This window comes from Musa acuminata, chromosome BXJ3-4 (assembly GCF_036884655.1).
Source record: "Musa acuminata AAA Group cultivar baxijiao chromosome BXJ3-4, Cavendish_Baxijiao_AAA, whole genome shotgun sequence".
Classification (NCBI taxonomy): domain Eukaryota; kingdom Viridiplantae; phylum Streptophyta; class Magnoliopsida; order Zingiberales; family Musaceae; genus Musa; species Musa acuminata.
The window spans coordinates 34,202,990-34,219,876 of record NC_088352.1 but is presented as its reverse complement, the minus strand read 5'-3'; the positions used below and the strand labels follow the sequence as shown (position 1 = coordinate 34,219,876).

Here is a 16,887-nt window from a genome sequence, read left to right as displayed (position 1 = left end):
AGCATGCTTAATACCTCTAATTGCCCCTTCAGCTAGTTGGTAGGCTCCATGGTGATTTTAGTTAAAACATTTAATAAGACATTTAGATTAAGCAATAGTAACATATATTTCTTATAATAAAATCAAAGTAGAACAATGAATCCAATGAATATAAGCGAGAAAGTCTCTATAACCTGTATTTCTATCTATCTTGGACTAAACATAATCATTAGTAGAGAAATGAGGTACAATCAATGGCTCATTACAAAGGTATTATACAAGGTTTAACAAATTAAACAAAAAGATTTTTCTTGAGCTTCTACTTATCCTTAATGACCCGCTGATCAACTTTAGTTTAGCATGGGTAGGAGTCCTCAAGGAGCTATGCTTTTAGATAGATAGGTCTTTTTCTATTTGATCTAGGAAATTATAAACCAGATCGCTATCTTTAGAAGAGTGGTTAAAGATGACAGATTCATAAGAAGTGTCATGTGTGAAAAGAGTGTTCTTCATGTGATCGACCATTTGGAGTGATTCTAGCAAACCCTAATTAGGGCGAGGAAGGAAGGAGTCATATATTTGAGATGATGGCTAGGACAAAGAGTTAAGAGAAGACAAGACAACCAAAGAGGGGTCTAGTAAGGGGGGAATGGGGAAAGGCTATGGTGTATTGGGATTTGCTACAAAATAGTCCAACATTAATGGATCTCAACTAGATCATATAATATGATTGGTTATGGGTTAATAGGCATTAAGAGATCTAACTTAGACATAATATCCAAGCCCATTAACTCCTTATGCATCATCATTAGACTAAGGCCATTTATCGCCATAAAAGCTAGCGCATATGATGATAAAGACAAATCCCCCTCAAGCAGCACAGTTTATATGATGTTAGGTGTTGTAGTTATGAGCATGATAGTCGACACCTTTAAAGATAAAGACAAATTTACCTTGGGCACCATAGTTGATATGACCACAAGCGATAAATGATGAGATAGGCTTTACTGAGAAAATGATAGACATTGTAAAGGAAGTGATAGATGTTTCAAAACAGGTGGCATCAAAATGGAGTAGCTATTTGCCAATGCTGTTGTCAATGATATTATAGATATATTAAGAGTAATGATAACCAATGGTTCTATTATGTACGTTGAATGTATTGAACTATTAGGTCATTACTCCTTCATCTTCGATGTTGATTACTTTGTTAAAGGATTTTTATGGAGAGAGCAATATTGGACATGAATCCAGTGATAAAAAATCAAACTCTTAGGATTGTCATCTATGCCTAAAGCTAGTTGAGAATCACTTATCAAGTGTTGAATCGGTTGAGAAATCTTTGGGGGGTGACATCACATGCACAACGGAAGAATATAAAACAAAATCCGTTATTCCCAAAGAGATATTCGTCGTCGTGTGAAGATGTTCATCGTCATGTCATAAGGTTTGACATGGAAAATTTCAAGAGTGGTCTCATACCGATGAGACATGGGATATTGCTTTTTAGGAGTATGTCCCCAAAGACTCTTGAAAAAAGGGCGAACATGGATAAGATACCCTATGCATCAGTAACAGGGTTTATCATGTATGACATGCTATGTACCAGGCATGATATAACGCATGCTCTGAGTGTCACAAGTAGGTATTAGGCGGATCTAGGCTTGGAGCACTAGAAAACAGTAAAGTGTATCCTTAAGTACTTGAGAAGGACTAAGGATCTTTTACTAGTATATGGAGGTAGTAACTTTAGGGTTGAAGGCTACATAGACTCGAGTTTTTAGTCTGATGTTAATGATAGCAAGTCGAATTCGAGGTGTGTGTACACTTGGAATGGAGGAGTAGAATGCTGGAAGAGTTCCAAGCAAGATACTACTACTGACTCAACCACAAAGGCGGAGTACATTGCTGCAATAGAGGCAGCAAGGGAGGGAATCTGGATAAAGAAGTTCATCACAGATCTAGGAGTCGGGCCAAGTAGCGAGGAGCCGATTCTTTATATTGCGACAACTATAGGGCATTGCTTAAATAAGGGAACCCGGATCTCATCAAAAGTGTTCTAAGGAGATTCTATCTTATTAGAGAGATCATGACCTGAAGAGATGTAGTAGTGGACAGAGTTCCATCCGAAAATAACATTGCATATCCACTCACAAAGTCGTTATCTTAGATTATTTTTAGGGTCACAAGGGTTTGATGGGGATCAGACACATAGGTGATTGGCTTTAGGTCAAGTGGGAGATTGCTAGTCATATGTGCCCAGCATGCCAATCATGTGAGTGATGACACATGTGACTTGACACACAATCTTTTTGTTTATTATATTTTGATATTTATTACTTTATATTGGCTATTACATATATGCATGTATATATTATGATATCTTTGGATCTGTGTAATGGAAATCGGATCGTGATGAGATCACGATAATGAGACCGATTCACCTTTAAACATAAATCGTAAATAATCCCGGTCATAGATTATTCGAGAGAGACATCGAGATAACCAGACAGAATGGTGTACTGTAAACCCATCCATATGATGGATACAACTGGTCTCATAACTGCTCGTGTGGAGACACTAGGGATACAATACAGGTGTTTATTGGAGAATGAGTTAACTGATTGATCCGCTTACTGAATGCTGGATAGTTGATAATACCTTATTGTCATATAGCGATTCTGTAGTCCCAATGGTGTATCTGGTCCTTAAACTTAAGATACCAATAATGTCCTGTATGAGTGCTCCATTCTTTGATATCAGACTTATAGGTTTGGATGTCCCAGATCTTATACAGCCAGTCATTGAGAGTGGTAGTCAACCTTACGAGGGCTATTAAGTATCGATATAGGATCCTCCACTCTCGACGTCATGGGAGGAATATCTCATGTGTTCTTGCTCAAAGAAATCCCTAGCCAGGATCATTCGAATTGAGAGAGAAAGAGTTCTCTAGGAGAATTCGATTAGAGTAAGACTCGAGTAGAAACCATATGGGTTTGACAGCACCATACCTGGTATATGGTTTCTAGGATATTAGATGGATGAGAGACTATAGATACATGGTAACTTAGGATAGACAGGTCCAATTGATTAGATTCCCCTGTATCGTTTAAGGATTACGACGTAGTGGTCTAATACGTTCATAATCGATGAGTCGAGTGAATTATTATGGAGATAATAATTCATTGAGCTAGAAGGAGTTCTAATAGGTATGACTCACAATCAGCTCGATATTAGGCCTAGAGGGTCACACACATGGTATACACTACGATAAGTAGAGGTATAGATATAAGATATCCGCCAGAGCTCTTATTTTATTGGATATCCAATAAGCCCATGAATTATTTGATCCTATGTATGAGATCCAATAAGAGTCCATGAGAGATTATTGTATAGAGATCTACTAATATAAGAGGCGTGGGTAGTTGGATGCAGATCCTATACCCAATAGGGGAGGATCCATTAGAGTTTGATAAGGGATCTCTATAAATAGGAGGGATTTAGTAGTTCATAGGCTAGAGTTTTTGCTTGTCTCTCTTATTCTCCTCCCCCCTCTCCACCTCAGAGTTGGCCTAGAGTTTTAAGGAGCATCGTCGCAGCCCTATTATATGGATCACCACTAGAGAGGAGGGCGCTTGACCTCCTTCACTCTCTCCTAGAGATCTGCAAGAATTCAGAGATATACGATCTCCCTGGGTAACACAATCTACTCTATATGCAGTTTTAAGTTTTATAAATTTTTGCACATCAATCTTTGCACGATGACGAACATCTCTTTGGGAATAGGGGATTTTATTTTTTGTTCTTCCGCTACACATATGATGTCACCCCCAAGATTTTCCAATAGTGGTATCAGAGCCAGGTTGTTCGTGCAATAGATTGGTTTTGAACTATATGTATTATGTTTCGGAAAATCTTTTGACGTCAAAATTGTTGATGCAGCAAAGAAGGAGTCTAGATGAAGATTTTCCAATAGGAGTCTGATAGAGATCAAACACATGGGTCTGATTAACTTTAGGTTAAGTGGAAGATTGCTAGTCATAAGTGCCCAGCAAAATCTCCATCCCAATTAACTACATTTGTAGTAGTGTGGAGAGAAGTTTTCATATAAGATAATTAAAAAAAATATAATTTTGGGAGGCCGGATCCAAATAGCTTGTATAAGGGGATGTATAATATTTATTTATACATAAATTTAAGCAAACCGACTATATTCGAATCAAACAGATTGAGAGTTAAACTTAAGAAGATTAAGTAAAGAAGTGATGTGAAATAGTGATGTTTCATTCTAGTATTCCTTTAGCAAACCTAATAGATGAATCTACAGGGCATAGTATTAATCCTTTTTGGATAAAATTTGAATATTGGGATGCTAGAGAATAAGTTAAATATTATTATGAAAGTGCCAAGGTTCCTCGATTAAGATTTAAAGGGCATTGGCCTCAAAGAGGAATCGAAACAAGAAGAACCTAGCTTCTAAATTTATAATAAAGGAGGGAACAAAAAGAGACTAATGTTTAGGAAGATCAAATTTAAGAATAGTCAATGGTAGAGGACGAAATAGAAACAGGCAAAAAGCGAGACTAGGTAAGGAGTTTGTGTTCCACAAACTAAACAAAGTTAGTGCAGAATTATTTGGTACCTCCAATGATAATTCATAAAGAAGGTTATCAAAGTTTGTTTTGCTAACACGAGGGATTGCAAAAGAATGGAGGCCCATGAGGGCTTTGTGATGGTGGAGGGAGCAGCACTCTTGTCATTGGGAGGAAGAAGAGGGTAGAGAAGATTTTTTTTTTCCGGGTTAGGAGGCTTGAGAGACACCATTGCAGGAGTTGTCGGAGGGGCTTGATAGAGAAAAGAAAAGAGAAGAAAAATAAAGAATTAATATGAAAGAGTTGAGGGATCTTGATGCAAGAGACAAATAGTTTATCATATATATATATATATATATATATATATATATATATATATATATATATATGATAATTTACTTAAAAACCCTAGTAATAGGGTTTTAACATATGGCACACCTATATTTGATTTTTATTCAAGAGAGCCCATTTTATTAAAATCTCACTAATACACTTGAATCGACTTGATTCAAGTCGAACTAATCTATGGGCTATACTGAGCGAGTGTAACCCTAGTATAGACAATAACAAACTTCTCTCATATTTGACGATTGCACTTGGCTCCTTTCTTCTTCGTCCTTTCCAATTTTGTTAGTGCTTATATATGTGGTAAAGTTCTCTCTTCTCCGATTTCGACTCCTCTTGAGCTTTGGCTTATTATCTGGCTTCATCACCATCAATTTCTTTTTGACAAGAGCCTTGGTGACTCCTCTCTAACATCACCAAGCTCTTAACAACTTCCTTAGTAGTAATTGTATGTTGTCTTCAGTAACCCTTAGATGGTTTTCTCCCCCCTCTAATTATTATCCTCTAATATGTAAATCAATATAGTATTTTTAGGGCACTTTAATTTATCTGATATTAATTCAATTGTGAAAATGCAAGTTGTGGATTGATTGATCATGAGCACTTTATGATGTTTGTTATCTATCTTGGCATCTTTTTGATCTGATTTTATTTTAATTGTCAAATGCAATTGTGGATATCCAAGGATTTTTTAAGGCTTCACGCGATGAGAAAACCTGTGACCAGAGCACTTAAATGATGTTGTTTGTCACCGAATACTTGTTTGTCACAAAAGATGCTTATTTAGGGCACATCTCAATAAATGCTTGTTTGTCATCTTGTTATTGTCTTCCTACTTGCGATGTTGAAGAAAACATAATTTACCCTCTTAGATGTTTGGTATCTGTTTGCTAGTTCAAAATTAAAGTGTTCATGATGCTTAATAAAAATGCTAATGCATTGATCTAATTATCACACAAGATGAAAAGATGAAAGAAGTTTTTAGGTTATCTTTACCAGATTTTTGAAGCTGTAGAGTAGTACATAGAATATTTTGAAACAGACTTGAATTTAATTCCCTCATCTAGGCATATTACTTGATTAGAATGTAAAGGTGCTGAACTCACAAGTTCGGTTCTATCGAGATCCCTTCGATCTCAGGGTAAGAAAACAATGTAGTGCCTACTAAAGGTAATATATTTCATAACTTAATGATTTATATTAATCATTATTAAATTATATGTAACTAATTAAATTATTTGTTTTAGGTGTGAAGTCAAAGATGCTTGAATCATCCATTACTCTTTCATCACGTCCTCCTTCACCATCTTGTGCTTTCTCGACCATACATCACCCTCTCCATAATATATAATTAATTATTATAATTATATCGATCATGTTAGGTGTTCTTTTTGTAAATAAGTGCTAAGAGTCTAGGCCACATGATATCCATTTTTCCTAAGCTGTGTCATGTACATGTTCTTACGAGGAAACCTTTTAATTATATAATAGATATTCATGACATATTCCTAATATTCTTACGTGTCGATATGCTATATATAGAATTTGGGAATAGTGGATCGAGGGATCCACTTTTACGTTTGTGGTGTCTCAATAAAGTTTAGCCCAAGCAATGTTGTTTTGATTTTAAAGGTTTCAACTACAGACAAGTTATAGATGTTAAAGCAACAACTTTGGGTTATATATTTGAGATATAATTTATTGATTAGTTGCCTTGTAGACAAAATATAGAAGATTTGATGTGTAAGCTAGTTTTGAGTGATGATGATGTTGATATTGTCGACTTTTATCAGTTGTATATCTTATATATTTTTATTTATATTTTATTTTATTAAACAAATTATACTTTACCCTCTATGTTACTATCTTATGTTGACGACTTGGATTCGTTAATTATGATTGGACAATGATAGTTAATTCTTACATCGTCATTAAGATTTTAATTATTGGTGCGCAAATAAGGAAGTTGAAGTTTGAGAGTAGCACCTAGATGATCGGATATCTTGGATATGCACTAATATTGATTGTAAGCTAAATCTCATTTTTCTAAGTACATATGAAATGTTAAATATAGATTAATTATGATTCTTAAATTTATTTATTTATTTTATAAGTATAGCTATGCAAGCATATAGATATATTTATGCATCCTATTATCTTGATCATTCGCGATTGTAGAGATAGGGTCAGGTGAGCATCAACAACTGGAATGGAATGGTATCCACTTAAGGTTGAAGTCGAAACCCGTATAGTTGCGTCACAAGTAACATAGCGCGATGAGGAGGAAGTCCCTTACCTTCTGCACCATTTAGATTCTGGTCACGGCGTGACAATATGAAGTAGACCGTTGGACGGATTGCCAATAATTCTTCTTCTTTTCTGGCATTGATCCATTTGTAGTCATGCGGTAAGATTACCTTAAGTCTGAAACCTTACGTTGCCGGCTGGAGTCGGATCACCCCAAATAGACAAAGAGCAGTAATATTACTTCTTTTTCGACACACTTGATCTGCCTATTAGAAGGTCGTAATTCATCTTGGCATTGATCCACTTTTAGTCATGCAGTATGATTACCTGAAGTCTCGAAACCTTTGCCAATTGGAGTCCCTAAGTAGACAAAGATCAGATCGTAATCTTTGGACGATTTTGAGCCGCTATTATTTCTTTTGGGACACACTTGATCGTCCTATTTGAAGGTCGAAAGTTCACCGGCAAGTGCAGACACCACCGTGCAGTGTCCTAGCAGCCTGCAAAAAGTAACCCTAGTTTATTTTTGTTATCACACTCAGAGGGTTACAAGCTATTTTGATTTAGAATAAATCATCCGTTACCAAGACGCCATTGTACAAAAAATTAATTCCTAGTTCTTATCACAATCATGTTATACGCCATAAATCGGCCGTTACCAAGATCTATGACAGAACTCAACTGATCTATGATAGGAAGGCAGATACCAGTGTCTCATAAGCACCTTTAAATCAATTCAAATACTACATACAATAAGATTTCAACAACAAATCGGCACTTACATCAGCCTTGGATCGTGAAGCTACAGAAACTGGTAAATGGTTTATCATCCTTCTTTCACATATTACAAACGTAGATTGCTGAACGATTATAACTCTTACCCTTCTTGCCCAGGTCCCTGAAGCCACCTCAGTATTTCACAAATTAATATCTTCTCCAACATTCTTGGGATTGCCCATAAAGGAAAACCTAGAAGTCAAAGATATCTTCCTTGACCTCCACAAACAATCTTCGTCCAATATGTTTGTCTCTGTGTTCCTCTTACCAATCAGATTCAGGTTTGATCACCAATCACTTCAGGGCTCCATACAAGGTAAGAATACTGTAAATATGCGAACCACTTTTAAGTTCTTCAGACCAACACCAGACTTTAAACTTCTTCCAATCACTGTATGCACCTTACATGCTCAGGAATGAGGCGTTGAATCAGTTCTGGGGAAGTACCTTCAAGCTCTGCAGACAAATTTAGATGACTTATCAACAGCTTTCCTTGAGAACCCAATAAACAATAAGGCAGGCAGGATCTTACCTTGAGACGTGAAGTTGAACAGAGGAGGAAGGGGATGCCCATTCAACAAACGTGTGTTAGGGTCTCTCAACTCATCAAAGAATGGATGAGCACAGGCCTCCAGCTGCAGCACAGATGAAAAGAAAACAAAAACAATGACTAAACAGATGCTGCACCATACATCACTGACAAGAAGGTGAACAGTACAGAAAAAGATGCAAGCACTAGGCAGATTTAAACTATAGCCTTAATCAAATATCATAAGATGCCTTCATAAGAAGGTAAAGATGATGTCAGGATCAAATAACCTGATAGTTGTTTAAATTTAAGGTGATCGGAAAAGGAAAATAGACTTGCCTAGCAATGCAATTGATAGACATGACACCATGATGATTTGGTAAACAGGAAACAGGAAACAGTAGAATACTTAAGACAAAAGGCCTAAGCAACTGCAATGGTCTCCCACAAAAGTTTGCAGAGAGCATCAAGCATTCTTCATGAGATTTGAGATCAGAACTAGGGAGTGAGATGATAAAAATGATAGTTTCAAAAAAGTCAAGATCTTGGAGATCATCATCAAATGTACTATGGATAGCTACTTCTCAAAATAATTTAACCTTTACTTCTCAAATCTAATAACAATATCCGTGGACAAGAATTTAATGGCTTCATTATCATCTCTGTAGCTAATCTGAAAATCATGCCAACGAATACAAGGTGCAGTGATGTAGGACATAAAGTACAACCAAATATAATGATCTCACAGTTAATGTCATGACTGCCGTTGTCAATCAATGATAAGATACTAATAGATGTTCTACAGAATAAGGTGTTGAGAGGAATTTGACAATAACTAAGAGTTTAAGACCATAAGCAAGAAAGACCAGGAAATGTACTCAGCAGAAAAAGCTAGTTCCATGAGATGCCAGCACAACAACCAACCTTATTAACATATACAAGACAAAACACAAGGAGAATTTTGGAACCACAAGATTGATATCTTTCTCAATAGTGTATGCTAGACAACATAGTTTTCTTTGACCAAAACATACAATATTCTGTAACATACTAGTTTAATTGGTTATATATGTAGCTACAAATACAATCGCCAACCAGTGAGCAAACTGTAAGTGCAGAAACAAGGCATGTGTTCCATTGCAAATTCACAAATCTTACCTTCAAAAAGGCATTTATTACTGAATTGTAGATGCATAATATTAAAAAACCTTACCATCACTAGTATAGCTTATATTACAGGTTGATACTGTTTGTTTCAAGTAGCAACCATTAACAGTTTACAAGGCAAAGCCAAATTCATTGTGGACCAACATGATGAAATTGATTAATAGGTAAAACCAAATATACATACAGTGGTACAGGTACAGTTGATTCATTTTCAATGTTTTAAACAACAAAACACTGGCTAATCAACATTGTTACAGGCAATTTATGACAAGTAAGGCCATCAAATTGTTTGAACTAAAAATAGAACAACAGTACAAGTTTTTTTTTTTTTGCAAAGGTTAAGTAACAAAGACAGAATTCGAGCCCAGGACTTTGCAATAAGCTGTCAAAGTCTGTATCAGCAAAAACTACTGACACCTTCAACTGAACAAGTATTGACAAGAAACCTACCGACGAAAAATTTGGCTTGTAGAAAAATGGTGAGTAGAAAATTCATGATGAAAGATGTTTCTTACAAAGTAAACAGATAGAAACAAAACCAACTTGTAAATACTGTTGTCTATGTCTTAAGTTTAGAGCTTCAATCAACTAAAGTAACCTATGGATGACACAACTTCCTATTAGAACCCTATCCATTAAAAATCGCTCACGAGAAATGCTCCAGACTATCAGAAATAACTTTGAGCATCATTATGCAAGATGCACAAATGATGACAATTTCATCAGAGTAATAGATATTGTAACAAAAAATAGTCATGATACCACTAATAGAGGCCAGATCAGCAAAACACTAAATAATTTGTGCAGAATGAACTCTTACAGCCGTAAAACGCAGATTAGGTGAGTACTGAAGCAGCCTCGACACAAGATCAACTGCTTCAGGAGGTATCCACTTGTGAAAAAGCTGGAAAGGGATGGTGATTTAATCATTTGGATATATTATAGGACCTTTAGTAAAACATGCTAGCTTGACCAACCTTGTGCCAAGGATGAGCTTTGATCTGGGGAAATTTGAACTCCGTGTAATTTGGGTTCATACATTTGATTTCTTCTCGTGTTGGTGTACCTAAAATCTGTAAGCAAAAGCATTCATGTAGAATTAAGATCAACAAGTGGATAGAACTTACTTGAGATAAGAGGCACTTAAATGTCATTTATGGATATACAACCTTTATAATTTCCACCAGCTGATCAACACCACTTTCCCCAGGAAATATAGGCTGCAAGAAAAATGATGATATACTTCAGTAAGACGGTGCCTAGGAAAGATTAAAACCAAGAAACTGCAGAAGAAGCATGACATGAACTAGCAGGTAGCATCAAGGATGATGAGATACAGCATCACAAATGGTCTGCGATGATATATGTTACACGATGGTAAAGAAGCATGTAGAAAATGTTTTCCCAAAATAAATTATTTCTATAAAATAATACAATGATACAGGTATAAACTTTCTGGAGCCTGGTGAAAGTATACTACATGAGCAGGTTACTCAATGCCAACCGATTCAAGAAAATTAACACAAATAAACAGCATGTCTGGAGTCAAACCATCAGTCAATAATTCTCACTGCTGCTCAAATTCTTGTTCTCTATTCCATCAAACATGAAATTCCAACTTAAGCCATTTGTTTTCTCCACCGAGGAGCAACAAATAGCTATAAAATGGCTAGATAAATCTTATTTTAGAAGTGTGTATCTAACTGGATAACCTATTCAATTCATAATATTAATACCACACCTGATGACTAGAGGAAAAAAATTAACTTAAACATTGAATGCTGGATTCCTCATAATAAAAATTGTGTTTAATAAAAACAGTAGTGCTTACCTGTCCTATGAGAAGCTCAGCTAACACACAACCAACAGACCACATGTCAATAGCTGTGCTATACTCTGTAGCTCCAAAAATAAGCTCAGGTGCCCTATAGTACCGTGAGCAAATGTAAGATATATTAGGCTCTCCTGGAACCTGAAATTGGATCATTCGTTGTCAAATATGAGAATAACACCGTTCAATGATCAAGCACATATATCTGACCTACCAACTTCTTGGCGCTACCAAAGTCACAAAGCTTTATTTCGTGAGTGTGGGGATTGACCTGGAAAAAAAGAGTCAACAATTCAAACGATATTATTACGATGTCAAAATCAACTTCCATATGTGTTTTGAATTCAAATCCTTATTCAGATCTTGCAATAAATCATTTCAACTATAAAGCACATTGGTGTAGCCATAACATGTCAGCCCATAAAATGCCCATGACTGCTTGCCTGGTCTCTGTCTACCAGCACTATGACGGCATCTCATTTGCACAGAATGGAAAACTTCAATGCCAGCATTATGTTGGCAAACTGGCTTCTTTCCTTCAATCATTGGAACTCTTAATTGGCTCAAATTAACTATTAAGTGGTTTCCTTACAATGTTAGCATTCAAAAGGTCTCATAAAACATTTGCTAATTGACTTTATATTGAAGAAAATGATGAAGATACATCATGAAAAGTAAAAAAAGAAATATTTCAAAGAAACCTATCACATCTTGAAATCATCTGGCCCCAACCAGCCCTGCATTACAATAGCTGATATAATATCTTTGAATGACAGCTTATAATTTCCAGAATTTATTATCTAACAAGAGGCTTAGAGTAAATATTTCATCCCCACGCATGAGATCAACATATCATAATTCCTCAATATTCTATCATGATATTACGTCTGCACCATCACAAAAATTGCCTTCGCATAGAATAAGTTATACTGACAAGTCTAAGAAAGAAAATGAAATTCGTCACAGAATCTTAAAAAACAAGAAATTATGAGGATCTCACCAGAAGATTTTGTGGCTTAATGTCCCGATGGCACACCCCTATAACACGATGAATATAAGCAAGTGCACGACAAATCTACATAACAAACAAGTAATAATTTACCTCCATGAAGAAAGATTATTAACAGACAGTGATACAAATCTTAAGAAAAAGACAATGTTAAAATGCTAGATTGATATTCACCTGGTACGTGTACAACTTGACATAAATGAGAGGTAAATGCTGGTTCATCCGACTATAATACTTCACTATGCGATAAAGAGTCTCAGAAACATATTCAAGAACAAGATTTAGGTAGATCTCATCTTTTTCAGTGGTAGAAAAAAAATAGTGCTTTAGCTGAACTACATTTGGATGGTCAAGCAAGAGCATAATCTGTAGTTCCCTGTTCTTGTATCTCTTATCCTGTAAAACCTTCTTGATGGCAACAGCTTCCCCTGTTTCCACACATTTAGCCTGCCCAAGAAATTTACATAAGATATAACTATTAAATATATAACAGTTGTCCAGAATTAAAGCTAAAGTTTCTACCAACAAGAGCACTGAATTACCTGAAAGACCACACCAAATGAACCAGTGCCGACAATACGTTCTGCCATGTATGAGATTGTCTGACAAAAAATTAATAAGTTACTATAATGACCAAGTTCTGATTCCAACTGATCAATAAGAAACCATGAGATATTATACAACCCCAGGAACATCCAAGAACAAGTAAGTTCCAAACTATGGATACAGAAAATTGATGCATCCCCAGATATAAGAGTTTAATAATGTTTCCAAATGATAAAGCAAGTACAAGTTAGAAGCCACTGACACAAACCTCACAGATCTGTCACAACTGCCAGTTTAAAGGTGAAGTCATCCACAAACTTATGAAAGCTTAAATTCAACCAAAAAAAAAAACATGAAGCTCTTTATGACCAACAAGCTAGTGACTTTAGTAGCATCTAAGTCAAAATTTGATACCAGTCACCAAGACAAGTTGCCATCAGAAGCACCTCAGTGCATCCAACAAGGTCTGGCAAAAGCAAGTATGACTACAAGTACACTAAGCTAAGAGAACAATGGTCCCATAGAATTAAGAACCATCTTATAAGGTGTACAAGACTGCCTAATTTATATTCAGAAATGTAAACGCACCTGTTTTGGCTGACCATCCCGGCCACCTATTGTTGTTGCAATTATCTGTCCCGTCATAGTTCCTTTACCATTTGTCATTGACCCGTCCAGTTCCTGCAACAATTACTATGAATTACATCAACTGAATGCAAGGATGAACCAGATAAAAAGATTTACTTCCACATAACAGGAATACTCGAACGAAAAAGAAAACACAGATTCATACCTTCTCATTGTGACCATCAGGTTTATCTTCTCTGATTGTCATACCATGCATTTCCCTTGGAAGTTGATCCATTGTTGCCGCTTCAAATCTTGCAGGAGGGTCAGTGCTCGATGTGCTTGCATCAAGATCCAAATGATACAAGGATATACGTTGATCCATAGTAGAAACCTTGTCTTCCACCAAATGCCGTTCCGTAAGAATTTCTCCTCCTTCCTGATCAAACTTTGCTCTTTTTGTACCTAAGTCCCCACCCTTACGTGACAATATAAAGAGCCTCAGATTTAAAGAACAGGTAAACTAGAAAATGAAGTAGAAATAGATGATTTGTGGCAACAATATGTTTTCCCTTTTTGCCTTTGCATTGGTGTGTTTTCATGATCTATAGGCATAGTACAAACTACAAACTTTGAATAAAATTTTTAAAGAAGAAAATAGAATTTTTCAATGATTTTCTTTTCTGGAAAGGAGGCTCAAAATATATATTTATTATGGGTGACACCTCAGTCAAGAAAGGTTAGTGTTTCGGTGAATCTGGGATGACAAAGTGACCAACTTGAGATTAGCTTCAGCAAACATGGCCAGTTATACAATCTGAGTCAAGGATGCCAAAAATATTTTCACCATAATTTGCAACAGCAACAGGATATTTCCTGGTTGTTGTGAAAAATGGAGTATTGCCCACAAAAGAAAGGAGCCTCAACCCCAAAAGAGTGCCATATGCATGAGGCCTTATCCTAATAAACGGGGAGGTCACTAAAGACAGCACAGTAGGGCCAATGAGCCAAAAATTGACCACAAATGTTTCACCACACTTAGAAAGGCCCAAAATAGTTAGATGTCAAGTGAGCTTCTAATCCGGTTTTAGCCAGTCCAGGGTAGGATTCTGAATAAGCAGTAAAAAAGAATGTGACTAAGTGCAAAATATAAAAGAACCTGCATGTGCTGCTTGATTGCAGCACTATTAGGCTTCGTTAGCCACAATTATATGTAAAATGTAGCATATCAAAACTCAAAGACATATGTCTTCAGCCTGCCTAAGTCAAGAAGCAAAATGATGCAACCACAAGAGTGAATGGTTTACAACAGGAAGATGTTAGTGAAGTGCAACAAGTTAAAATGACTACTATTTTATGCTTGTACAAGCTTTCGACAAGATTGTGTTAAAGTCCCTATGATGTCTGCTTATTTAAGACCATGACATTTACCATCTTTATAACTTGAACTTCACTAATCTGGACACTTATGGCAATTGGTTGGTGATGCTTAACCAATTTTTTGAACAGCAATACTAGGTCAGTTTCTGATCTATTTTTTATTTTGAAATTACACACGTTAAGTTCGGCATGCCATATTCTACGTATTCATGGATTTGAATGATCAAGTTCGTGTTATCATCATTATCAAGATATAAACAAATAAACTTTAAAAAGAGTTCCCTGGTGCATTTCGGTATCTTCCATGCCAATGATCAGACTTAACAACATGACCATCCTAAATCCACTGTGGTTTGATTGATGAAAGTAAATAATCTTATGAGCGTAAACATTTCCTTTGTAAGCAAACAGCTTTAGCTACACCTAACAATCCAACCAAGCAAACAACGGTAGAGATTTCCTGAAAACCCTAGCAACATTGATGAAGCCCTATAGTCATTAAACGCAGAAGGAAGAATGAGTATAACCAATCTCTGATTTCAAACCAAAAATCAAAATGAAATCGAACCCAATGACCAATGACGTTGAGGAACCAAGAAGAAGATATGGTAAATTAAAAACAAAATTAGGAGAAAATTCATAGGAGTCAGGTAGGTAGCTTACCGGATCCGAGACCGAGGACCGCCCCGACGCGATGCTCTTGAGCCGCCGCATCATATGCATGTTTCGCCCCCGCCCCCCCTCGAGATCTCCAAACCCTAACCTTCCGCCTCAAGAAGAACTCCTTCCCTCCCCTCTCTTCTCCTCCATCCGCAATGGATCGGGAAGAAGAAAAAGGGGATAAGAGAAGTAGGCAGAAGAGGAGGAGGAGGAGGAGGAGGAGGAGGTTGGGAGAGGAAAACAGAATGCAACACCCAATTCCTGCTCCCTTTTCTTTCTTCCCCGCCCTCCTTCTGTGTACCTCTTTGCACCTTGTTTTTGTTTTCTGTTTTCTGTTGTCCGCCTTTTGTTTTAAGATCCGGATTCTTGGTCATGGAGGTTGAAGGCCGAACCCATGTGGAGCCGACCAGGGCCGCTCATCGGTCGGTCCATCGCGATCGGACGAGTGAACGCTCGGCTTTTGGTCCTCGCTCGTTTTCTATTTTTTGCTTCTCTTGTTTTGATCTTGACGCGATTTGAAGCGCGCGAGACGCGGTCGGCGACACGTTTTCGGGAAGAGGAAGTAAAAAACTGTTTTCTGTTGAACAAAAAAATATTTTTGATGATATACCGTATTATCATCGTCATTAAAAGTAGTGATATGCGCGCTTTTAGGAGAAGTCTTTAATCGATAAACTTGAGAACGGCTGTTATCCCATCATGTAACGGACGTTACAATAAGAGATATCATATTATAACGGGCGTTATAATTCCTCGGGATATTTGCTTGGTTATTTGGTATCATTTGCTCATCATGTTCATGTGCAGAATTAGTTGCCATCACGAGTATTTGATTCAATTTGCTTAATCCATTAAAAAATTGGATTTATTGTTGTTGACTCAAAGCAAGCTGCAATTTTTCTTTTGTTAATTGAAATGAAGCAGAAGATCATGAAATGTGCTGATCACAAAAATGCAAGTTTGTGCGCATTGTGGAGCCTAATTTGGTGCGTTAATCGTAAATTTGTTGAAAGTAAAATTACATAATGTGTTGCTTGTTATTGAAAAACTAAGTTCAAGATAGCAAAAAAAAACACCCTATTCAATTTATCATTATATTTTTCTGTCGGAGACATTTCAACGATAGAAAGAAGATTAGCATGATTCTATACAATTTTCACATTAAAATTATATCATTTTTCATCGTCGATAAATAGTTAAGGAATTTTCTTATTTTCAAATGTTTAATTGGAATTTTAACATTATTTAGTAGATGTCT

The 16,887-nt window shown here is 36.3% G+C and overlaps 1 protein-coding gene across 2 annotated transcripts; it reads right to left on the bottom strand.

Moving 5' to 3' along the window:
* Positions 1-7,873: 7,873 nt before the first annotated feature.
* LOC103979483 (shaggy-related protein kinase epsilon) lies at positions 7,874-15,912 on the bottom strand. 2 transcript variants are annotated; one of them, XM_065149219.1, is made up of 14 exons: positions 15,633-15,912; positions 13,816-14,067; positions 13,611-13,703; positions 13,019-13,078; positions 12,651-12,923; positions 12,468-12,542; positions 11,682-11,738; positions 11,468-11,608; positions 10,806-10,856; positions 10,614-10,709; positions 10,457-10,540; positions 8,473-8,575; positions 8,342-8,396; positions 7,874-8,265 (listed from the first exon to the last, which is right to left on the bottom strand). In XM_065149219.1, exons 1-14 carry the CDS (start codon positions 15,690-15,692, stop codon positions 8,235-8,237), a joined length of 1,431 nt encoding a protein of 476 aa, XP_065005291.1. In that variant the 5' UTR covers positions 15,693-15,912; the 3' UTR covers positions 7,874-8,234. The 2 variants fall into 2 exon arrangements, with proteins under 2 accessions (XP_065005291.1, XP_009393922.2); XM_009395647.3 differs by having other exon boundaries at positions 8,347-8,396.
* Positions 15,913-16,887: the final 975 nt, after the last annotated feature.